The sequence below is a fragment of the Myotis myotis genome, unplaced genomic scaffold, assembly GCF_014108235.1.
Source record: "Myotis myotis isolate mMyoMyo1 unplaced genomic scaffold, mMyoMyo1.p scaffold_m19_p_5, whole genome shotgun sequence".
NCBI classification, from domain to species: Eukaryota; Metazoa; Chordata; class Mammalia; order Chiroptera; family Vespertilionidae; genus Myotis; species Myotis myotis.
In genome coordinates this window covers 29,590,145-29,615,050 of record NW_023416357.1, presented here as the reverse complement: position 1 = coordinate 29,615,050, position 24,906 = coordinate 29,590,145, and the positions used below count along the sequence as shown (strand labels likewise).

The 24,906-nt window shown below is 51.8% G+C and overlaps 1 protein-coding gene across 4 annotated transcripts in view; it reads right to left on the bottom strand.

Annotated features, from left to right (window-relative positions):
- The window catches only part of SLC9A3 (solute carrier family 9 member A3), a 46,850-nt gene extending 26,011 nt beyond the window's left edge, over window positions 1-20,839 (bottom strand). For 2 of the 4 annotated variants that reach the window (XM_036308463.1, XM_036308464.1), the window contains exon 1: window positions 20,449-20,839. In XM_036308463.1, coding sequence (XP_036164356.1) covers window positions 20,449-20,668 — 220 coding nt within the window. In that variant the 5' untranslated portion in view covers window positions 20,669-20,839. The remainder of the gene's footprint in view (window positions 1-20,448) is intronic. The other 2 variants (XM_036308465.1, XM_036308466.1) reach the window with 1 other exon arrangement.
- Between the last annotated feature and the right edge of the window lie 4,067 nt (window positions 20,840-24,906).

The window sequence follows — 24,906 nt, the reverse complement described above, 5'->3', positions numbered from 1 at the left end:
AAATAATGACCCATTTATATGCTGCCTACAAGACACTCACTTCAAATGGAAAGACACACACAGAATGAAAGTGAAGGGATAGAAAAAGACATCCCATGCAAATAGAAGTGAAAAGAATGCAGGAGTAGCAATACTCATATCAGACAAAATAGACTTTTAAACAATTAAAAAAAAAACAAGTCCAAAAAAGGACATTACCTAATTATAAAGGGATCAATCCAAATAGAGGGTATAACAATCATAAATATCTATGCACCCTACAGAGAAGCACCTAAATATATAAAGCAAGTATTAGTAGACATAAAGGAAGAAATTCACACTAATGCAAGAACAGTAGGGGATTTTAATAACCCATGCACATCAGTGGACAGATCATCAGACAGAAAATTAATAAGTAAACAATGGCTCTAAATGTCCACATTAGACTAGATCAACTTAAAAGACATTTATAGAACATTTCATTAAAAAACTACAAAATACACATTTTTTAAAGTGCACATGGAACATTCTCCAGGATAGATCATATATTAGGCCACAAACAAGCCTCGATAAATTCAAGCAGACTGAAGTCATATCAAGCATCTTTCCTGACCACAATAACATGAAACTATAAATCAACTACAGGAAGAAAACTAGAAAAAAACACAAATACGTGGAGGCCAAACAACTTGCTAGGATACCAACAATCAATGGATCAAAAGGGAAAGCAAGCAGAAAGTGAAAGGTACCTTGAGACAAATGAAAATACAATTTTCCAAATTTTATGGTATGTAGTAAAAGTAGTTCTAAGAAGGAAGTTAATACTGTATAGGCCTATCTCAAAAAGCAGGACAAATTCCAAAAAATAACAAATAACTTTAAACCTAACGAAAGTAGAAAAAGAAGAACAAACAAAACCCAAAGTAAACAGCAGGAAGGAAATAATGAAAATCAGAGCAATCAAAAAAGAAGTAAAAGGCATCGCGGCTTCCACCAGGGTGACCAGGTTGGCAGGGGAGGGCAGTTGGGGGCGATTGGGTCGGCAGGGGAGCAGTTAGGGGGTGAACAGGCTGGCAGGCAGAAGTGGTTAGGGGCAATCAGGCAGGCAGAAAGGCAAGTGGTTAGGAGCCAGTAGTCCTGGATTGTCAGTTGGACATCTTCCAAGGGGTCCCAGATTGGAGAGGGTGCAGGCTGGGCTGAGGGACATCCCTCCAGTGCACAAATTTCATGCACCAGGCCTCTAGTGAATAACATAAACTGATGAACAAAAATAGAACCAGAGACATAGGAGCATTAAACAGACTGTCCAACCTCTGAGGGAAGGCGGGGGGTGAGGGGATAAGAGACCAACCAAAGGACCTGTATGCATGCATATGAGCATAACCAATGGACACTGACAGTAGGGGGTAAGTAGGGGGTAAGGGCATGTGCTGGGGGGTAGGAGCAGCCAGGGAGAGGTCAATGGGGGGAAAAGGAGACCCATGTAATACTTTGAACAAAAAAGAATTTAAATTTAAAAAAATGAAAAAAAAGCATAAATATCTAGGAATAAATTTAACTGAAGAGGTGAAAGACCTATACTCTGAAAACTATAAGATACTGAAGAACGAAATTAAAAATGATACAAAATAAATGGAAGTCTATACCTGGCTCAATAATTGACAGGATTAATATTGTTAAAATGTCCTAAATACTTAAAGCAATATACAGATTCAATGCAATCTCTATTAAAATACCAATGGTGCCCCTGCCAAGTGGCTCAGTTGATTGGAGTGTTGTCCCATATACCAAAAAGGTTTGGGGGTTTCGATTCCAGGTCAAGGCCCATACCTAGGATTTGGGTTTGATCCCCTGTTGGGGCACACGTGGAGGGCAGCCAATGGATGTTTTGCTCTTCTCTCTCTCTCACTCTCTCTCTCTCTCTCTCTCTCTCTCTCTCTCTCTCTTTTTCTCTCTCTCTCTCCCTCCCTCCCTCCCTCTCTCAAAACAAACATATCCTCAGGTGAGGATTAAAAAAACAACAACAATAGCATTATCTGAGAATTAGAACAAGTAATCCTAAAATTTACATGAAATCACAAAAGACTCCGCATGGCCAAAAAAACACTCAGAAAGAAGTTAAGTATCAAGCTCCCAGATTTCAAATTATATTACAAATCTACAATAATTAAAGCAATATGGAACTGTCATAAAAGCAGATATGTAGATCAGTGGAACAGAATAAAGAGCCCAGAAATAACCCCTCACTTATATGTTCCATTAACTTATTACAAAGCAGGCAAGGAAATACAATGGAGTAAAGACCGTTTGTTTAATAAGTGGTGCTGGGAAAACTAGACAGATACATGCAAAGAAAGAAATTGAACCACATTCTATATTATATATAAAAAATAAACTCAAAATGGATTAAAGATTTAAATGTAAGACTTGAAACCATAAAACTCCTAGAAAAAAACATAGGCAGCAAACTCTTTGATATCTGTCTTAGCAATATTTTTTTTTGGATATGTTTCCTCAGGCAAGGGAAACAAAAAAAAATTAAAAATGGGACTTACTCAAACTAAAGAGTTCTGCACAGTGAAGGAACCCATCAACAAAACAAAAGACAACCTACCAAATTGGAGAAGATATTCACCAATGATACATCCGATAAGGGGTTACTATCCAAAATATATAAAGAACTCATACCACTCAACACCAAAAAAAAAAAAAAAAAAAAAAAAAAAAAAAATCTGTTTAAAAAATGGGCAGAAAACCTGAATAGATATTTCTCCAGAGTATATGGCCAATAGACATATGAAAAGATGCTCAACATCACTACTCACCAGAAAAATGTAAATCAAAACCACAATGAGCCCTGGCCAGTATGCTCAGTGGTTGGAGCATTGGCCTGCTCCCTGAAGGGTTGTGGGTTCTATTCCCCATCAAGGACACATGCCTGGGTTGCAGGTTCGATCTCCAGTCTCCACTGGATACCAACCAGTGCAGAAGGCAACCAATCTATGTATCTCTTTTACATTGGTGTTTCTCTCTCACGCTCCCTCTCTAAAAATCAATGGAAAAAATATCTTCAAGTGAGGATTAACAACAACAAAAAACACCCACAATGAAATAACCTCACACCTGTCAGAATGACTATCATCAACAAACAACAAGTGTTGGCAAGGATATGGAGAAAAGGGAGCCCTCGTGCTCTGTGGTGGGATTGTAAATTGATGCAGCCACTATACAAAAAATATGGAGTTTCTTCAAAATATTAAAAATAGAGCTCCAGCAATAATCCCACTTCTGGTTATTTACCCATGCCGGAAGCTGGTCCACCCTTATTGCTTGACACAGTCACTCCAGGGAAGAAACATCTGCACAGCTTATGTGTCAAAGGACCTGGCGTACATGGCATATGTTTGCTCCCCCTCTTAGCGCTATGTGGTTTTTGTTTGTTTGTTTGTTTTGTTTTGTTTTTTTACAGAGAGGAAGGGAGAGGGATAGAGAGTTAGAAACATCGAGGAGAGAGATACATTTATCAGCTGCCTCCTGCATACCCGCTACTGGGGATTTGCCTGCAACCAAGGAATCGAACCTGGGACCCTTCAGTCCGCAGGCCGGCGCTCTATCCACTGAGCCAAACCAGTTAGTAGCGCTATGTGTTTTAAACAGGACCACCTCCCCGAGAAAGGTTGTTTCCCCAGGTGAGGATTTTTCCCTGGAGTTAGGGATTAACAGGACTAAGGAAGAGAATAAATCAGTGAAACCTCCTAGTGTTACAGAAATACCATGTACTACTTATGAAGAGCTTGGACTAAGACTGGTGGCAATAAATTTGGGACTTGTTGGGCCCACATCCCCAAGGGTCTGCCCACCAGGGAAAGCACCAAAGCCTATACCCCTGGAGATCCACCGACACAGGGCTGTCCCAGGGAAGGCAAGCAGCAAGGCTGGGAGGACATAACCTTTACTGGGTAGGAGAATCTCCTTCAGTCACTTCCTTGTAGCCTATCAGTAGAGCAGTGACCTTGGAATAGCCCTTGTAATGGAACACAGAGATTAACCTAGATAAGATTAAAATCAACAGAACTAGATAGAGACAGGATTTTTGGCAAAGGATTTTTGACAGGATTTTTGTTTCTTCACATAAGAAACAAGGAACTTAGAACGTTACCCAAAACATACCATGATGTGATTATAGAGGCTTGCTTATAGGATCAAATGGTATAAATACAGATGTAACAAAACAATAAAAGGAGAACCTGGCTATGATGATCAACTGAACTCTGCCTCGGTGTCATTCCTTCTTCGCCAACTCCGTCCACACCTTTGGGGAACCCCTGGACCTGCTGGGGCTGGACCCCAAAATACCCAAAGAAAACAAAAATACTAATTTGAAAAGATGTATGCACCCCTATGTTCCTTGTAACATTACTAGTAAAAGCCAAGATACGGAAGCTACCTAGATGTCTATCAATAGATAAATGGATAAAGAAGATGTGGTATGTATGTATATGTATATATATATGATGGAATATTGTATATATATATAGTCAGCTATACAAAAAGTGAAATCTTGGCATTTGCAATAACTTGAATGGACCTAGAGGGTGTTGTGCTAAGTGAAATAATTAGACAGACAAAGCAAAATGCCATATGATTTCACTTATATATGGAATCTGAAAAAAAAAAAGAAGCAGATCTATGGCTATAGAGAACAAGCCAATAGTTACCAAAGGATAGGAGAGTGGGGGATGGGTGAAATAAAAGGCAAAAAAGCAACAAATGGTAAATCATTTAGGCTTGTGGGCTATACAGTCTGTTTTGCAACTACTCAACTCCACCATTTAGCACAAAAAATAGCCATAACACACAGTTGTATCCCAATATAACTATATTCACAAAATTAGGTGACCAACCCATGGGTTGTAATCAACTGACCCTTGAAATAGATGATATCTAAAAGAACCAAATAGCAGTTCTAGATTTGAAGAATTCAATATCTGAATGAAAAATCCAATGGATAGGCTTTTAACAGCAGACAGAGATGACAGAAGAGATGGTGAACTTGAAGATCCATCAATAGAAATTATCCAATCTGAAGAACAAAGAGAAGGAAGATTGCAAAACGAAGAGCCTCCGTGGCCTGTGGGACAATGGCAAAAGGTCCATTTATGAGTAATGGGAGTTTCAGGAAAAAAGGAGAGAAAGGATGGGGTAGAAAAAAATCTAAAGAAATAATGACCAAATGCCCCCAGTTTAGTGAAATATACACATTTACAGATTAGATAAGTTCTTCAGATTGGATGATTTCTACTGATCTGAAGATAGCTTCACTATCTTTAAGTGAAACTAGAACAGGTGTGAGATAAGCTGAGGGTCCAGGGGAGGTAAATTTGGTCGGGGGAGGGGGAAAGTCCTTAAAAGCAGCACCTGGAGTTGGGGGTGAGCTGGGTGGAGGTCGGGGCTGGCCAGGACCCCAGAGGAGGGCAGGCAGAGCCCACTCATGAATCAAGCTGACGACACATGGGACACAACTTTAGTAGGTAGCTGGTGATGTCACTGAAACCTTGTTCAACAACTGACTCATTGAGCTCGTGTGACAGGCGCACCGGGAAAAGCAGAGAAGACACATGGGGGATGTCACATCAGAGCCCGCAGGTCTGGACCAGCACCACACGAGCTCCCTTTTCCTGAACAAGATGAGAAAGGGACATGGAAGAGCACATGCGGTGGCCCCCCTCTCACAGAATGAGGGAGCTGATGGCCTGCTTGGCTGGGCAAATCAGAGGTGTGTTTTTTATCAAGGCTTTGAGTTTCAAGAACATAAAAGATTCATTACTTCACCGGAAGCCGCTGTGAGAGGAGAAAAATCTCGCCCTCAGTTTAGGGTTGTGGTTGGCTGGAGGTCTAGGGATTGACTCTAACCATCAAATTCATTGTAAAGTCCACTGAAGCAAAGATGCAGACACTTCACTTTGGCATGGGGTTGGGGGATGGGAGGGACCCCCAAAAAGGCTACAAGGATTTGATACACCAACGCTCTGAACAGGGGAGAGTTGGGATTTCATTAACCTTTAAGTTTCATATAAAAAATCCCAGCAAGGCCACTTCCTCTGAGGACATCTTCCTGCAGACACAATGTGTGGACAATGTCCCATGGCATCATAAACAAAGGCTGTGCCTGCTCATGTGGCTGCCATGTCCCCACGGTTCCACTATCAGGGTGCTCTGAGCACCATCCGTGGAAGACAGGACTTTGTCACAGGCCACAGAGCAGCAGGAAGCCATGGGGCTATTGATTTTTTATATTGATGCAGCACAGCCCGAGGACAAAGGGCTCCCCAGGGTGAGAGGACCACGAGACGCCGCCAGCCGAGGTCCCACAGGGACACCGAGTCTCTAGAAAGCACAACTGAGGCAGATGCAGACCAAAGCTCCTGGAGGCAAACACAGAGAACCAAGACACCTTTTGTGTCACCACATCCCACTGTGCACCTCAAAGGCAGAAGAGTCAGGAGCCAAGGGCAGGCCCTGCTGAATGGCCTGGCTGAGAGCTTTCCCCTGTCCTCAGCTGCAGGTGCCCTACGGGGCGGGGAGGGGGGGAGGGTTGGGGGTGGTCAGAGTCGCATTCCTGCACATTGGACGGCTTTCTGTAGGAGGGACCTGTCTTGGCTCTTACTACAAGTTATTATTAGTATTTTATCTCTTTTAGACTTGGTTTCCTCATTGTAAAATAATAGACAGTCTAGACTTTTCTGGGCTGTTGTAAAGATAAAAATCAGACTCCTGCAAGGAACGTGCATTGAGTGCTTCTATCCAAGCCCCATGAAAGCAAAAGGGAAAAGCTGTCATTTATTTTCTTTGGTTTTAACTTTTTGGTTGGGTAATAGGAAGGAGGGATCTTCCACTCCATACCCCCACACCATGGCTTACACATGCCCACACCACAGCATGCACACACCTACCACGGCATGCACACACTTACCACGGCATGTATACACCTACCCGGCATGCACACACCTACCACAGCATGTATACATCTACCACGGCATGCACACACCTACCACGGCATGTATACACCTACCCGGCATGCACACACCTACCACAGGCATGTATACACCTACCTGGCATGCACACACCTACACGCATGCACACACCTACCACAGGCATGTATACATCTACCACGGCATGCACACACCTACCACAGGCATGTATACATCTACCACGGCATGCACACACCTACCACGGCATGTATACACCTACCCGGCATGCACACACCTACCACAGCATGTATACACCTACCCGGCATGCACACACCTACCACAGCATGTATACATCTACCATGGCATGCACACACCTACCACGGCATGTATACACCTACCCGGCATGCACACACCTACCACGGCATGTATACACCTACCTGGCATGCACACACCTACCACGGCATGCACACACCTACCACAGCATGTATACATCTACCACGGCATGCACACACCTACCACAGCATGTATACATCTACCACGGCATGCACACACCTACCACGGCATGTATACATCTACCACGGCATGCACACATCTACCACGGCATGTATACATCTACCATGGCATGCACACACCTACCACGGCATGTATACACCTACCCGGCATGCACACACCTACCACAGCATGTATACATCTACCATGGCATGCACACACCTACCACGGCATGTATACACCTACCCGGCATGCACACACCTACCACGGCATGTATACACCTACCCGGCATGCACACACCTACCACAGCATGTATACATCTACCATGGCATGCACACACCTACCACGGCATGTATACACCTACCCGGCATGCACACACCTACCACGGCATGTATACACCTACCCGGCATGCACACACCTACCACGGCATGTATACACTTACCCGGCATGCACACACCTACCACAGCATGTATACATCTACCACGGCATGCACATACCAACCACGGCATGCACATACCTACCCAGCATGCACACACCTACCACGGCATGCACGAACCTACCCAGCATGCACACACCTACCACGGCATGCACATACCTACCCAGCATGCACACACCTACCACGGCATGCACATACCTACCCAGCATGCACATACCTACCACGGCATGCACATACCTACCCAGCATGCACACACCTACCCGGCATGCATACACCTACCACGGCATGTATACACCTACCCGGCATGCACACACCTACCACAGCATGTATACATCTACCACGGCATGCACATACACCTTCACCATGGCATGCGCAGGCATCCTTCCTGGGCCCAGCCATGGGCTACCTGAGTGGCTTTCATGGCAGGATGATAAGCTCAGGGCCAGGCTGTCCAGGGAGCTCAGACCCTCCCCTGCTCCCCTCCGTGTGTTATCCCAAGGGGGACATTAAGAAGCAGGAGAACCTTCTTCCCAGGAAGAGTACCTTGTTTAACTTCCCACAGTCAGGCACTGAGGCCCCATAGCATAGATTTAAGCTGAAAACAGATAAACTCGGCCCCTCAGGCTCTTGCAGGTGGCTGGGTGGTATGATGGACCCACTTAACCCAAGGGCTGCCTCCCCTGAGCACCGGTCCCCTGATGGTGGCCACTAGAGATGTGGGTCAGGGGCCAGGCCTCCGCCAAGAACAGAGCAAACACAACTGTGCCACATCAGGTCTACCTGAGAAATATTACTCGGTTCTGTGTTAGCCACGGGCCACAAGCACAATTCAGGATTACAGACGACACACCACACCCTTAGCAAGATGCTGGCACCGGCTGGGGAAGGCACACTGATCTTTTGATTTACATTCAGCGCATTAACATGAAAACGAATTCTCAGATCGTTGAGAAAACCAGAGATATAAATGGAAAGCCCACTGGAGGTGCCCCTCACATGGGCAGCCTGGTGGGGTTCTCAAAGACAAAGCCCCTTGTTCTCCTCCCGCTGTGCTAGCTGGAGCTCCTGGCTGTGGTGGGGGGTTTCCTGATGCTGAGCTGGTGGTCAGGAGGTCAGAGTGGAGAAAAGAGCCCATCCTGTCCCTGGGTGGCTGGCCACGTGTGTCCATCCTGCACCTGCCAGGGCCTCCTGTGGAGGACACCCCAGAAGGCGGGGGGAGGGGGGTGGTGCTGGGCCAGGATACACTCCTCTCAGGCCCCTAGGTCCCAAAATGCAGGATGTGGGGCAAGACTCAGTCCAGCATGGGGCTGAGGGCACCTTGGCCATCCGAACATTCTCAGCATTATTGAGTTAATGAGTAAAGGGTTTTGACAACCCCAGGGACTCCTCACAAACGTAACACTGCCTTCCTTTTCCGGTTCCAGAAAAGTGAGCTTTATTGGGGGGAGTGGGTGCTTGGACTTGCCAACACCTGCACATGGTGACAATGGCCAGAGGCCCCATCCCACCCCTGACCCCTGACCCTGCTCTGTTCACTAATTATATATTTAAATGACAGTCATGATAACCCCTCTGCCCCCAATCTTAGTCACTGTACTGGAGATTGCTATCCAACCCCAGCACTGTGATACAGTGGAGAAACAAGAGGCAAATTAGCAGTTGTGGTGTGAGGTTCACCTGCACGGGGTCAACACCATCACAGAGTGGACCACTCCTCATAAGCCTGACCAGCTCCATGAAGTAACCCTGTAGCTGGGGACTCAGTAGGTGGAAACCAGGCCCCTCCAGGACAAGGTCACAAAATCATTCCCAACTCAAGGACAAGTGAGGACCAAGAGGCTGCAGGTAATAGGTGAGTGGGGTGGGACTGCTGGGTCCCCTCCTTACCCAGCATCAAAGGACACTTGCTGGGTGCTGTGAGATCCACGGCTCAATGGCTGAGATATAGGTGTCTGCAGCTATTGTGTGACTGTCTTGGCATTTTTGTTTTTATTCAGCGTTTGTTTGTTGATCTCTGATTATGTGCTGGGCACTATGGAGGGTAATTACAAATGTTCGCAGAAAGTGCACCAGGCACCTTTTACTTTCTGGGCATTCAATTCACCTGCTTGAGCCACACAGGAGAGAGATGCTGGTGCTGGCCATGTCCCTGCTGTGGTGGCTGAGGCTCAGAAGTGACAACAGCTTGCCCTCAGACAAGGCGACCACAAGTCCTCTCAGAGGCAGCAGCAGACCAGGCAGGAGCCAGGGTTAGGGAGGCCCTAGAGAGTCCTCAAATTCCAGGAAGTTGCAGCTGGGGTGGTATCTGCTCAGGGACAGTGACCAGCCTCTTCCCTCCAGGAGATCCCTGAGCTGGGGGCCTGCCCCAGCCTCACCCTGGAAGGGCTAACTTGAGATGTCTGGAGCTGCCCCCAGGGGACTGAACAGGCCCAGTACAGCTGGTCTCACAGGCTTCTCAGCTGCTGCCCCAGGTGACAGAGACAGCTGGTCCCTCATCCAGATTCTTGGCAGAAGGAACAGGACATGGAAATGGGCAGCGATTCTGCACGTGGAGGTGTGGTTTTGCTTTACAATGTGCACTCTATAGCACATTCCGCTCAGTCATTGAGTTACTACTGTCACCACATGGGGATGACATCTGCTTGCATGGAGTCTGGCCTCTCAGTTGGCCTTTGGGAAGGATCAGGAGACTGAGGGGCCTGCTCTGGGGGGTGCCTGGTGACTTCTCAAGCTGGAAAGGCCTCTGTGACCCCACTACACACTTTCAGTGGGACAAGCCTCCAATGGGCTCACCCAAGGTCAGCCAAGGGTGGCTTCAGCCTCTTCCCACACCCTCAGGCTCTTCCCTTGCCCATTCCCCTGGGAGCCCACATTTTCCCATTGGGGTGGGTCCAGGGAGCCTTCCTGGTGACCCTGTGTCCAGGGTTTGACAGCCATCATGCCAACACTCCACCAGATATGTGGGGGTGACAATGACTCGAGTTAATTGGATATCCACTAAGTGACTGCCACCATCTGTCCTGGCCCAAATTTCACCCACTCCTTGCTGATCCCTTGTAGGGATTGTTGGTGCCACAGAAGTAATTGAGGGGCCTGGGGCAATGACAGAGGCAGGATTCAAATCCAGGCCCAGTATCCATGGCCATATGGGGAATAGATCTCAGGGCCATAAGCTGAAGCCCTCAACCTCATAGGAACTAGCTCACATACACACATATGCACACACACGCACAACTACACATGGACATGCACATGGAAATGCACAGACGTGGGCCTCCCCGGTGGCCCTGCCTTGTTCACACCCATATCTAGCTAGCAAGCAGTGGGGATGAGGGTGAACTATGCTGAGTGCCTAGCACATGCAGGCCAAGTTCCAAAGGAAAGCAGAAGGGTAGGCTGTAGCACCCAAAAACTAGACCTAGTTAAGTCCAAGAAGGAACAGAGCCCCTATGAGCTGGTGGTTTCCACCCTTTGCATTGTTCTAAAAGCTGTTAGAAAACAGGCATTTCCAGCTTTCCCATCCTGCCTTTGCAAGAAACCCTTTTCCAGCTGAGAACTCAACCAGGTTGGACTTTGGCATGACAGCTCGGCAGGTGGTGAATTCAAGGAAGGGAAGAAACAGAGTCCGACCCTCCCCCAGCAGCCCTACTCCTTCCCCCTGAGCACTGGTTTGACCCAGAAAGGAGTTGATCTATCTCTGCCCCCAGAGGCTGGAGTTGGGCCTAGGATGGTTCACAAGACACCTTCCTGGAGCTGACACTGTTCTGTCTGCAGGGACCATATCTGTGCCTGAAGTAGAGCATTCTATCAGGGTGTGTGTGTGGGGGGGGGGGGGGGGCGGAGGCAGGGGGGGGGGGGACCTGGGAGACAACTTCGCTCAACCATGCCCCATCCCCCTTCTCTACTTTCAGGACTTAACCATCCACCACTGCAGCCCAAATGGCCCTGGTCCCCACCCACTGGAGCCCCCTGGGCTGGTGCTTCTGCCTGAGTATTCTCCCCCCAGCCTCTCTCACTCAGCCCAGCCATCTCTCTTCCTCTGAGGCCCATCTTGATGTCCCCCAAACGGGAAGCCTGTATCTGGCCACCACCTGACCCCTCTGGCTGGACTCTGACCCCTCACCCAGTAAACCATGGGGATTTTACCTCTTTCTAGACCTGAATGAACACTTGGTTTATAGATGTGGACTTGAGACACAGCCAGCTCCAAGGAAGGACTCCAGGCTCAGTCAAGGCACCTTGCATGACCTCAAGAATATCCATGTCAGTGCTCACCCCGCTCAGGTGCTGCCCAGGGCTTTGCCATAAGAACCCACAGCCCTGGTGCTGTCAGTGGTCATCGCCACCCCTGCATGTGGTTCAAGTCCAAGGTCAGGCACCATTCGCCTTCCTTACCTCCCAGGCATGCACCCTCCTGGGATGCTGGAGGTACAGAGGCCAAAACAACAGTCTGGTGGGCTCTTCAGCTCTTGGAGGCCCTTTCTCACCAAGACCGTCAGAGCTCCTGGCAGGGAGAGCTTGCATTGCTAATCAGACCCTAGTGAACATATGCACTGGTTTTCTGACTTGTTTATCCTGAACATGTTACTGGGAAGAATCTTAGGAAATCAGAGGGCTTTTCCCCTTTATAACTCACCCTGGGGCAAAAAATGGCCAACAGAAAAGAACCAAGATGGCAGTGTAGGTAAACGCTGATACTTGCCACCTCTCACAACAAAATTACAACAAAAATACAGAACAACCATCATTCAGAACCACCTAAAATTTGGTTGAATGGAAGTCCTACAACTAAGAAATTAAAGAAGAAAGCACTGTGAAACTGGTAGGAGGGGTGGAGATGCAGAACAGGCTGGTCCAATGCACACATGTAGTATTTTTTTAATCAAGAGGGATATATCGGCTGTAGAGGCTTCCCATGAGGAACAAGGGATCCCAGCCCCACACCACACCCCTCAGCCCAGGCTTCCAGTGCTGTGAAGAGAAGCCCCCATAACTTTGGGCTATAAAAACCAGTGGGGATTGTGGCTAAGTAACAGGGAGGCTGCTGGAGTCCCAGGCAGTTCCTTGTAAAGGGGCAGCACACAGACTCACTCCCTCTGGGCTCCAGTGCTGGGGCTGCAGCTTGTGGGTATCCAGGGACATATGGGGAGGAACTAGATTGTCTGGAACCAGAACAAGAACTCAGGGGAAGCTTTCTCCCAGACAGAGGTGCTCACAGGGGTCATTGTTCCCTTATCCTCCCCCATCACAGAGCTGACTGGCAAGCCCCATATCTGAGTATCCATCAACCTGGCTCACACCATTTGCTCTGCCTTGGTGATTCCCTGAGACCCACCCCACCCAATTTACAGCCGCCCCCCCCCCCCAAGGTAGGTGTTTGCAGTGGTTTTTCCATATGAATGGCTTGTCCTAGCTCAGGCTTCAGACTTTCCTAAAATCTCTCAAACAAGCAACAGCTGGTGTCAGCGTGCTCCATACCAATCAATAAGAAGCCCCAGACCTGGCACTAGCAGCAGCTTGCCTTACCTCCCAGTGGGGTCAAGTTCGCCTCAGTTCAGAAGCTCTCATGGCTCCACTTCCCTGGCCCCTCTGACCTCACCTCCCACCCCACTCTTGGTGGCTCTCCCACCTGCTCCTCAGATATACCGACACATGCCCACACAGCACCTTTGCACTGGCTGCTCCACTCTGAAAATGCTTTTCCCCTTACCCAAGGGCTCACTCCTCCCATCATTTGTTCACTATTGAACTTAATGCCATCATCCTGTGGCATGATTGCGTCTGTCTGTCCCTGCACAAATGCTACCCTCCAAAGTTTGGGTCTATTTTGTTTGAAGTGGCCTCCTCCTGGCCTACAGCAGTGCCAGGCACGTGGCAGCACTAACATTTGTTAAATGAATATTACACTGGTGAGAGCTCATCTAGTGCCCAGAACTATGGCTGCTAAAAAAAAAAAAAAAAAAAAAAAAATCAAACATTTTGGAATATTTTGATAAAGCAAACCATTCAAACCCAAAAAAGTCATCAATGTGCTGAGGGTATTGACCTGCCTGGGACCCAAGTTCCAGGCTATGTTCCAGGAAGGTGCATGAGCCAGAACCTGTGCAGGTGTCTGTGTGTCTGGAGGCCAGCATGTCAGGACCTGACAGATTCATTCTGTCTTATTCCAGAAGGTTGCACAGTGGCGAACAGGGCGGAAGATTTCAACTTGTGGTAGAGGGCACTTTAGATATGCCTAGGCGAGCATGCCGCCTCCCGGGGACCTGGCTCACCCAGGCTAGCTCTGTTTGGGGTGATGGTGCCCCACCCTGAACCCCAACATGCCCGCAGTGCTCTGGCTAATGCTGCCACCACTTGTCAATGGTCTGCCTGCCTGGAGGGTGTTGTCATAGGGTGTGCCACTCAGCTCACCAGAGGCTACATGGCAATTTGGGGTGGGGTGGGGGGGAAATTCAGCCAAAGAGCTTAAGGAGCTGCTTCTCAGACCCAGCACCTGGATGGTTTGTGGGAAGCTCACAGACAAGTTAGAAGCTGAGATTCATCAGTGTATTCATTGGTTCACTCACTCATTCATTCATCCCTCACTCCTGCAAAGCAGATCTTCAGGAGCGCTACTCGGGGGCAGGCAGGCCTTCGGCTTTGGGGACACAGCAGGAAGAGAAATACACAGTCCCTGCCTTTGCAACACTGACCTGGTTGGGGGGCAGCCTCAGGAGCTGGGGGATAGGAGGCTGGAGGGTTCTGAGCTCAGAAGAGGTGGGGCAAGAAAGATCTTGGGTAGGTGGGGCTCCAAGCCCTGGTGACCTGCCTGACTAGGGAGGTGTGTGTGTGTGTGTGTGTGTGTGTGTGTGTGTGTGTAGGAGTCTGAGCTTCAGGTGAAACCAAGAAAAGCCACTGCATAGCAGGGCTACAGCAGGGTGGATGGGAGGCCACATGCCCCCCTGAGCTCAGCCGCACCCCGCCCCCTCTAATCTGATGGGCTCTGCAGACAGGGCTGGGTGGGGAGGAGTGCTGCAGGCACCTGGACTCCCAGCACTGCTATCTCCCCAGCTCTGAACAGACAGGAGGAGATAGAAGACAAAGATATGAAGAGATAGAGAAGAGCTGGAAACAAGTGCATGAGGTCAGGTCAGGAAGAAGGGCTGCAGGTCAGAGGGTGGGGGCAAGATATGAGCAAGATACAGGCATGGGTGGGGTCAAAGACCTGCCCCAGGTTAGCAAACCTCAAACAGCTCAGACTCTCATACTAGGAAACCAGCCACCTTGAAACTTTACTGGGTGCAGGGGGCAGAGACCCCACTGTGTCCGGCATGGCTCAGGCAGGAAATCACACACTCTAGGCTCCAGTGCTGAGGGCAGGGAAGCGGGCTCGCACAGATGCCTAGCACCAATACCTAGCACCCCAGACATGGTCCCTGAGGCCTGGTACCCTAATACCTGGTACTTGAGATCCAGCATCCCAATATTCAGCACCCCAAAACTTGGTGTCTGAGACCCAACACCAGAAGGTGCCAGCTGTCAGACTCAGAGCCATGGATACCATGCTCTGGGATCAGGCCTGTCCTAGCTCCCGAGCAGGGAGAGAGCCAGGGAAGCCCCTTCTCTGAGAGAAACTCAGAGCACCTGCCAGCGTAGGGCAGGTAGAGGAGCTGAGGAGACTGGCCCTGACCTTGGCCAGACCTAACCTTGGCCAGCCCTGATGTCGGCTTGCCTCCTTCATCAGACACTGAGCTCCCCCACCCGCTTCAGGTGCACAGCTCCTGGTAAAACTTGCTGCCGAAAGGGAGTGGAGAGACAATGGGGAGAAGATGTGTGGATGGGAACCCCGACTTTAAACACTCCCTGGTCCCTGAGGAGCGCATGGTGAAGGGCCTGGCACGTGTGGAGGGAAATCCCACCCCTGTCTTACTGGCCAAGAGCTGGGAGTGGGGGTGGGATGAACATATCTGTGAAGAAATGAAGTGTGAGGCTGATTAAGGGCCAGATCAGAGACCCCAGAGCTAAGTTTCACCAAACTCCTCCTTCAGAGCCTGTGCGTGCGTGCCAAGGCTGACCTGGGCCCAGACTCCGAAGAAGAGCCTGGAGTCCTGGGAACTGGTAGTGACTCTCTCTGGACTGTTTCGGGAAGCTGGCCCGGGTGGAAGGCTCCCAGGTGGGAGTCCCTTCTGGAGCAAGCAGGACTGAGTGCTATCGTACTGCCCGACCTTTGCCCCCTTCCTCAGATTATTCCAACAAAATACCTTAGCTCCAAATGCCCATGGATTGTTTTATAGCCAGGGGCTAATTCTCCCGTGGGCAGTTCCTGAAAAAAGAGACTTTACACCTTCAGCATGGCATCATCTTCCCTCCAGGAGAAACTCCAGGGAGAGTCCTTGGTTCCAGGCCTTGGATAATGGGTCCTCACTCCCATTGACTCCATCTGTCCTGTGAGGATTGGGGTCCACTAGGGCCCACTGACTGTCTACTCTTGGAAGGATAGGTTCCACTGGGGACTCATGTGGGTTACTCTGCCCTTCTAGGCCATCCTTGTCCTCCAGATCCTCTCATGTGTTCCCTCCAGGCCAGCAAGGGCAATTCAGGGGGTGCAGAGAGGAGAGCACGGTGGAAGGTGCCCAGAAGCCCACAGGAGAGAGTGGGATAGGAGTCAGGGGCTCCTCATCTAAAACCAGAGCAAGTGTAATTAGCCCAGGAGGTAAACACCACCCCAGAGTTTCCCACACAGCCTGGAGCATAGTTCAGGGCAGACACCCAGGGCCCGACAGCTATACCGCAGAGAAATCCACCATTAGGTAGGGCGTCTAGACAGAAGTCACACAGCCGGGGGAGGCCTGAGGACTGAGAACACAATTAGGGAGAGAAAGCCTGGCCTAGTCCAAGGTCCAAAGTGACCCTGATATGGGCGGCTGCAGACTCGGGACCCCCCAGAGAAGCACATGTCCAGGCCTCCCAGCTGTTCCAGGGAAAGTCCTCTCCCCTCCCCACTGCATAAGGATCCTCAACCTCATTTTCCACCCGTCCCTGAGCTGTGGATGGCTCCCTGGCCTCAGCGGCCTCCTTCGCCTCTGAATTTCCTAAAGACACAGTAACAGACCCAAATGCATACATGTGGGGAGCTTGCAGACTCAGGGTCTTGGACAGCTGTGGGTACAAAAGCCATACCTGCTCCTCACCTTGCAAAGTGGCAGAACCCAGGCCCGGGCCACCCAGAGAGTGCTGTGACCCTGCTCTCCACAGCTCTCTGTCCCCAGCTGCAGAGCAGAGAAGAGAAGCTGCCGTGAAGCTTATGCAGGAGTTACTGCCTGTGTCTCAGGGTCCCCCACACCTTCTTTCCCCAACAAGGTTACATATGGCTGGTAGAAATCTGACTTCTCCAACACAGGTGTTTGGAAATCAGTATCAGTCCAGCTCTTCTGTTTCTGTAACTTGAGACTCAAATAGTCCGGATGATCCCTGACCATTTTGAATGATGAAAGGGGCCAAGTAGCTTAACAAGTGTGAACCCTGGACTGTGAGGCAGGAGGAAGTGCACTGTGATCCAAGCACGTCCCTCATCTGTGCACGGGTTGGACCCACGGCCACAAGGCCTCCGGGCCCAGTTAGGGGAAGGTGTGGGCGTGATTAGTCTTTAGGGGTGTGAGCAATAGGCATTAGGGTTGGCTTTGCAGGGAGGGAGACATCTGAGGGGGTCTAGTCCCTGAGTATGAACCTCATCTGTAAGTCCAGAGTTCTTAGGGGTGGGTGGTGGGGGAAGGGTGGGCACCTGAATGCAGAGGGCTGAGCAGGGAGGTGGGCTGGGCAGTGGGAAGTCCCTGGCTTAATCCAGCAGAAACTAGGTCAGAGCTCTGACTTTCACTGCAGAGAGCACAGTGGATTGTGGGGGGTGAGACCCGAGCCTTGGAGGGCGTGGAGTGCAGCTGGGTCTGGTCTGGAGTGAGCTGGGACCACTGAGCTGAGGTGACTGGCTCGAGGTGATTTCTGGTTTGTGTGTCTAAGTGTGAGTGGTGGGTCCAGATTGTTTGCTAAGCCTTGGTTTTGAGCCTGGGGAGCTGAGAAGTGGGGAGAGTGGGGGTTCATCTGAGGTGTGGGGAGATGTCTGTGCGGAGATGCCTGATGACCAGCCACACTTTCAGGTAACCTGGGCTGGAGATGGGGGCCCCTGGAAGACAGTACCTGGAGGTGCTGGGCGTGGGGCACTGAAGGGAGAGTGGGGCGGGGGGGGGGGGGGGGTCGGGGAGGACAGCTTAGGTCCAGACCCAGGGGCAGGGCCCCAAGGTGGACAAAGAAGGAGCAGCCTCAGAAGATGGGGGCAGGACAAGGCAGTAAGGAGTGGGGGACTTCAGAGGGCAGGGAAGAGAGGTGGGGTCACAAAGATGACCTTGGGGAAATGGGCAGGGTCAGTGCAGGGGATTCCAGGGATAGGATTACTGGGGAGAGGCCACAAGGAAGGACAGGGAGGGAGCAAGGCTGGGAGAGGGCTGGGCATGGGTACAGTCCCAGCTTCCTTGTAAAGATGGGGAAACTGAGTGTGTGTAGTGCTGCCTAGTCACAGGCCAGGCCCCAGTGCCATCATAGTGGGAGCCTCCAAATGCAGAAGAACTATGCAGGCAGGGGCGGGGCAAGGCCTGACACAGGATCTTCTCCCTGGGATCCTCTTTATGTTGTCCTGAGCCCCTACCTCCAGCTTCCCAGGATTAAAACATGTAGGGCGTGGTGCTGTTGAGGTGAGACTTTTTAAATGGTGAGTGCCAGGAGGGAAACACATTCTGCCCTGCCCATGAGACGGCGCTGGAGCTGCTGGAGTGGGCGGCCCCCACCCGGAGAAGGCCCTCTTTGGACAGTTCGAGTGCTCAGAGACCTGCAGGCCATGGCTCTTCCTGGGTGAGTAACAAAATCTGGGCCAGGCAAATACTTGGGTCAGTGCCGCCTTCTCAGGGTCCCCACACCCACTCAAGGCTGAACAGCTGGTGCCCTGATGGCTGGCACCGGACTCTCATATGCCAGGCTCCACACCTGTGCCAACACCAAGACTAGACAGAAAATGCATGCTTGATTACACAACAGAGGAGCTGCACCGCCCAGAGTGTCTTGGGCCCACCCTGCACATGTCATCATCCTTATGGTGGTTTCATAGAGTAAAGAGGGTGGCAGAGGAAGAGACGCCACTCCCCCCCCCCCCCAAACTGTGCCCCAGAAATAGGTCAGTTATTAGGTGAGCAGTGTGAGCGTCAGGGCAGGGTACACCCAAACGTTGAGGTTGGACTTGCCCAGTGAATGTCACATTGGACATTGGCTAGTGTTAGTGGTCTGCCCCTGGCAGAGGTGTCTGGCAGAGACACAGCTTATGAGACCACAGGGCTTTCCAGTGGGGGACAAAGTAAGCAAAGTGACCAGGCAGGTGGGGCCAAGGGGCTACACAGATGCCAGGAAAAAGGAGGGAGAAGGCAGAGGGAGCTCCTAAGAAAGACAAAGCAGAAAAGAGAGGGACTTCAAGGGAGGCCATTGGCATAAGCAGGAAGTGAAGAAAACAAGCTGCAGCCTGCCTCTGCCAGGTACCCCGAACCCCAGGTCCAAAGCCCTCTAAGGTCTTGCCCCAAACCTCTTTCCCAGCATGCTGAGGATGTCAGTTGCCCTCCAAGGCCCCAGGAGGGCTCCTCTTCTTCTTGCCTTGCCCTTCCCCATTTCAAAACCATTAGTTATCTGTTCCTGCCACCTACAGTTCCTTGGGGGGCAAGGATGGGGGGTGTCTTCAGACCTTGCGCTCAGTGGGCCCTCCTTCAGGCTCCCCCTAGTAAGTTACAAATGCCATTACCTCCAATATCTCAGCTAAGACCCTCTCTGGTGTTGACCGGCACTTAGAAACTTCAGTCCTCCGAAGCCCTTAGGAAAGATGACCTTCCCATCACCTTGCTGCCGAGTTATGGCAATCCCACTTTGCTGGCTCATTGGAGCAAGTTAGGAGAAGACAAATCTGACAGGAAGGGGTTTTAAAAAGAGAAACGCTCTCAATGGGAAACTCGCTCCTATCGGTAGGAATTTACTGGGCTTAATTATGAGCGGCACCGTTTCCCTTCTGCTCTGGGAACAAAGTATCACTTCGGTGCTTGTCAACAAGGGCATTCCCTTTTTCAGGGCGCTAAAAAGCCCCCCGCAAGCCCGACAGACAGAAAACCCGGCGCAGGAGCGCCAGAGCGTGGAAACGCGCTGTACCGCAGTCCTGGATGGGCAGACTGGAGCCCAAACACAGGACCCGGTATACGGGGTGAGCGGGCTTCCCCACCGGCAAGATCGGGTGACTCGCGGGGACCGGCACGGCCGCTCCGGGCCCGGCCAGGCTCGCGGCCCCTGCCTGATTCAAGGGCTGGCTCCCCGGGGCTGAGCGCGGTGCTCTCGGACCAGACCGCGGGGCAACTGACACTGAACGCGCCCCTTCCACAGGGAAGACCGCGGAGCCGGCACATACCCGGAGGAAGGTGGGCGCCTAATTCTGCCAGCTGGAGCGCAGGCGGGGTCGGTGGAGGGAAAAGTCGCGGCGGGGCCAGAACCCGGAGGCCCTTCGAGTCCGGGGTCGCTTACCGATCTTGGCCACGCTGGCCACGAGGATCCAGAGCGCGATGATATACGGTTCCTGGACGTGGTGCCATTTTAATGTGACCACCTGGAAGCCCTGGCTTTCTTCGTGCTCCTTGTCAGGCTCCTCCTCGACGGCCCCCACCGGCGGCAGCTCGCCCAGCGCCAGCAGCAGCGCCAGCAGAAGCCCCCAACCGGGCCCTAGTGCCCCGCGCTGCGACATCATCCCCACCGCTCAGTGTCCAGTCCGGACGCTCATGTCGTGTAAGTCCGGCTGCGCTCTGCAGGACACGCTGCGCGGGGGCCGCTGGACGCGCCAGCCGGCTGGAAGCGCGTTGGGGAGCGCAGGAGAGTGCTCTGGGTGCGGGCTGCTGTCCTGGTCCCCGCCCGCCCGGGTGGCCTTTAATCCAGCGGCCCCCTCCCGCCCTGGGGCGGGGCCCCGCCCCCGTTGCGCACACGCGAGCGCAGACACCGTCGCGCGTTCTCGGCACGCCCACCCCCGGCCTGATCGGCCCCTTGGCCTCACCTTCCCACGTCCGCAACCCACTCCCGCCCTCTCCTGGAGCCCTGGGCTGCAGGGCGCAAGCCGGGAGGTCTATGCGGTCGCAGGGCGATGGAGGACGGAGCGCAGCGCCGAGGGCTTGGGATCCTTCAGGGCTTGGCTGTCAAGTGGTGGGCGCTTGGTGCCTCAGGCGCCCCACGGTGGCATTCGCTCAGCTCCCGGAGTTGCCAGGGGCCGTCCATGGGAACATTGGCCCCAAGCTCCTCCTTCTCCACAAACGCAGTACCTGGGGCTGTGCAGACCCCCCCCCCCCCCCCCCCAGTCACAAGGATCCAGAAAGGGGGCCAGGCTGCCAGCCTCGTACTGTCTTCCATAGCATTTCGTCACAGGATCTAACAACTTGTCAGAAACCAGGGTGATGCAGAATCCAAGTCGCTGCCCTTCTCCAAACATGGCCCCTGTACCTTCTGTGAGGGACCTTACCTCGCTACCCCTTCTCCCACCTCAGAGCCCGAGGGCACTGCTCAGACTTCTAGTATTGCACCTAAAATGCCCCTTTTACCACAGGGTGGGCTTGGAATTGACATGGTGGTTGCAGGGGGGGACTCTGCCCTCAAGTCCCTTCAGACTGCACTGCATCTGCAGATGGCTCACCTGGATATCTCAGACTCCACGATGCAAATGCACCTCACATTTCCTCCCTAAACCCACCCTGCAGCCTCAGCAGGGGCAGCCCTGTCTCTGTTCAGCCCCAAACCTAGGAAGCACACCTGACTTCTCCTCCAGCTCCCGCTGTTTCCGGGACAGGTTTTCTGCTCTACTTGCAAATACAAACCAGCTACTGCTCATCACCTCTGGCGGCCACCCACTGCGGCAAAGGCGCCCCCTTCATCTGCCAGGTCTGGCCCTCCTACTGGACCCTCCAACTCAGAGGAATTCTCAAGACTCGGGCCTCTCCCTGACCTCTGAGCCTCCCTCTGCCAGATGCACCCGCTTTCTGGGACCTCTACTTCCAGGCTCCCTTGGCTCCATAAGGCCTTTGCTCCAAGTCACCTCTTTGTTGCATCCGCTGATCTCTCAGTCCCCCCGCCCCCCCCCCCCTCCCCTACTCGTGTTCCTCCATGCCTTCCAGGCTTTGACATGCTGTCTGCTCTGTTTGTCTGTTGCCTGTCTGCCCTCTCCATGGGAACATCTGTTCCCTGAGTGAGGGGCTGCACAAAGCCCAGCAGACTCACAGCTGCATCCCCAGTGCCTGAAACAGTGCCTGGCACACAGGAGCACTTGGGAGACATTGGTTAGATGGATGCAGGTGGACACATATCTTCTAATATCTGAGAACTAGAGGCCCGGTGCACAAAATTCATGCATGGGAGGGGGGGTCCCCTCAGCCCAGCCTGTACCCTCTCCAATCTGAGACCCCTTGGGGGATGTCCGACTGCCGATTTAGGCCCAACCTTGGGCCTAAACCGGCAGTCGGACATCCCTCTCACAATCCTGGACTGCTGGCTCCTAATCGCTCACCTGCCTGCCTGCCTGGTCACCCCTAACTGCCTCCCCACCCCCCATCCCCTCACCCCCGCTGGCCTGGTTGCCTCTTTCTGCCCCCCCCCCCGGCCGGCCTGGTCGCCCCCAACTGCCCCCCCCCCCACCCGCCAGCCTGGTCGCCCCATGCAAACTGCTTATTCAATCGTTTGTGGTCCCTCACTAACCCCCCCTGCAGGCCTGGTTGTAGGCAGCCATCTTGTGAGGGTGTGAGGGTCAATTTGCAATTACCTCTTTATTATATAGGATATGTTGGAGTCTCAGGAGGTGGGGAGGGCAGTGCTAAGCTGGATGCCTTTATTCCTTGGATTTTCTCCCTAGTTTCTTATGAGAGGTGGCTATCAGTCATGTAGTGGAGAGAGAATTGATTCAAATCATGCTCACTTGTCTGGGTGGCTGGGTGCGAAATGGCAAGTGAAGCTGGGCGACCACTTGGAGGATGCTGCGGAGGGCATCAGTCTTCACTGGGGGCCCTGGGGGGACTTGCCAGCTGTAAGGGCCTCTGTGGTAGCCCAGGGATTCAGGTGGGGGAGGGAGGCCAGCCTCAAGGGATGTAGTGACCATGGGGTGGAGGCTGGACTGAGCTGAGCACAGGGTCTGTGGGAGTATGTGCCTGGGACCTGCCAGGGTGGCCGTGCTTGGTGCATGGTGGTTGCTCCCAGCTCAAGCCTATTCATGCTGCTCTGTCCCCTGCTCTATTCTTGGCCTCCTGCCCCAGAGGTAGAGCCAGTTGGACATGATCAGATTACCTGCAACCTGGACACCCTCCTTATTTACCCTCATGGTTCCTGAGTAAATAAAGCCTTTACAAAACCATCCTCTTTGAAGATGGTGCCCTTGCATTCCGCAGAAAGGCCAAATGCCCACCAGAACGGCATGTACTATGATGCCCAGTGACCCTCCGGTCATGCCACCCTTGGGGGTTTTAACCAGAGCCTGTCCTAAGAGCTCAGGGCATTTCCCCTGGGAGCAGCTGCTGCTGAGACCCAGGAGGCAGTTCAAAGGGCAGAGGAGCAGAGCGTTAGTGTGCAGACTTGAGGATTCAAAGTGAAGGCTGAGGCTGGTTGTTGGCCATCGGACAGTGTGCCGCAGAGGTGGCCACAGGCTGTCCGAGGACATGGGAGAGTTGAAAGGAAGCAAGGCCCCGCAATGGCATGGTGGGAGTGTGGTGCAAGCTCTGGTGAGAAGCAGGCTGTTTGCAGGATCTATGGGCAAGTATAGGATGAATGCATTTGCGCTTCAGGTTGCTGGAAGGCTCCAGGGCATGGTACAGTGATGAGAGTATCAGCCTCCCTTACAAGCAGAAGTCAGTTTAGGGGGGTGGGGAGTGTGTACTGCTCCATTCCTCCAGATATACCACCCACCCACTGGCCCACTTCTCCACAGTGATCCCCCAACAAGGACTGGGGCCACATGGTGGGTGGGCTGTGGTTTTAAGCAGTGCTACAGCACCCCACCACTCCAGGGCTACCATTATGAACGGCGTCCCCAGAGTTGTGCTGTGCACAATCCAAATGGCCATCTGGCCAAAAGTAGCCCGAGGCCTGGGTGTGTGTGTGTGTGTGTGTGTGTTGGGAGGTATCCTCAGGGCCAGGCAGGTGTGTGATGATCTGATAACTACCCTCTCAGCACCGCCATCAGGAAGGTGAGCAGCATTGCAGAGCTGCCCTCCCCCACCCTCCCCAGTGGTGAGGATCACCTGTGGGTTTGCTTGTACATATATTGTCTTAGTTTGGGATCAAGTTTCCGACCAGGTTGTCACCAGGCAGAGTCTCTGTGTCCTCATGTGGCCTTTCCTGGGGTGCAGACATGAGGAGAGAGAGGGAGAGGGATGTCTCTTGTGCTTCTTGAAAGGGCACAGACCCTATTGGATTAAGGCCCCAACCTTATGAACCTCACTTACCCTTAATTACCTCCCTGTTGCCAAATACAGCCACAGTGGGTGCTTGGGTGGCTTCAACATAACTATGGGGCGGGGGGGGGGGGGCAAACAAACATTTAGTCCCTAGCACTGTGAGACCCCATGACCACATGGCTAACTCAGAAATGTTACAACGATGCAAATAACCAGTCCGAAAGAACTGCAATCTACCTCATCTGCCATGAGCATCTGAACTTCAAAATTAAGAAATGAAAGTGAAAAACATTACATCTAGTCCATCTAGTCCACATCTAGGCTTTTGCTGACAATACACAAGAGATGAAAGTTAAGTTTAATGTAACTTTAAGATGTTTAAGTCCATACACCAGTGGTTCTCAACCTTGGCTGCACATTAGAATCACCTGGGAATCTTTTTAAAATCCTGATTTCTGGGCCTCGTCCTCTGGGAAATTCTGTTTCTTTGTTATGGGGTGGGGCCACAACATTAGTAACAAAGAAACAGAATTTCAGGAGGATGAGGCCCAGAAATCAGGATTTT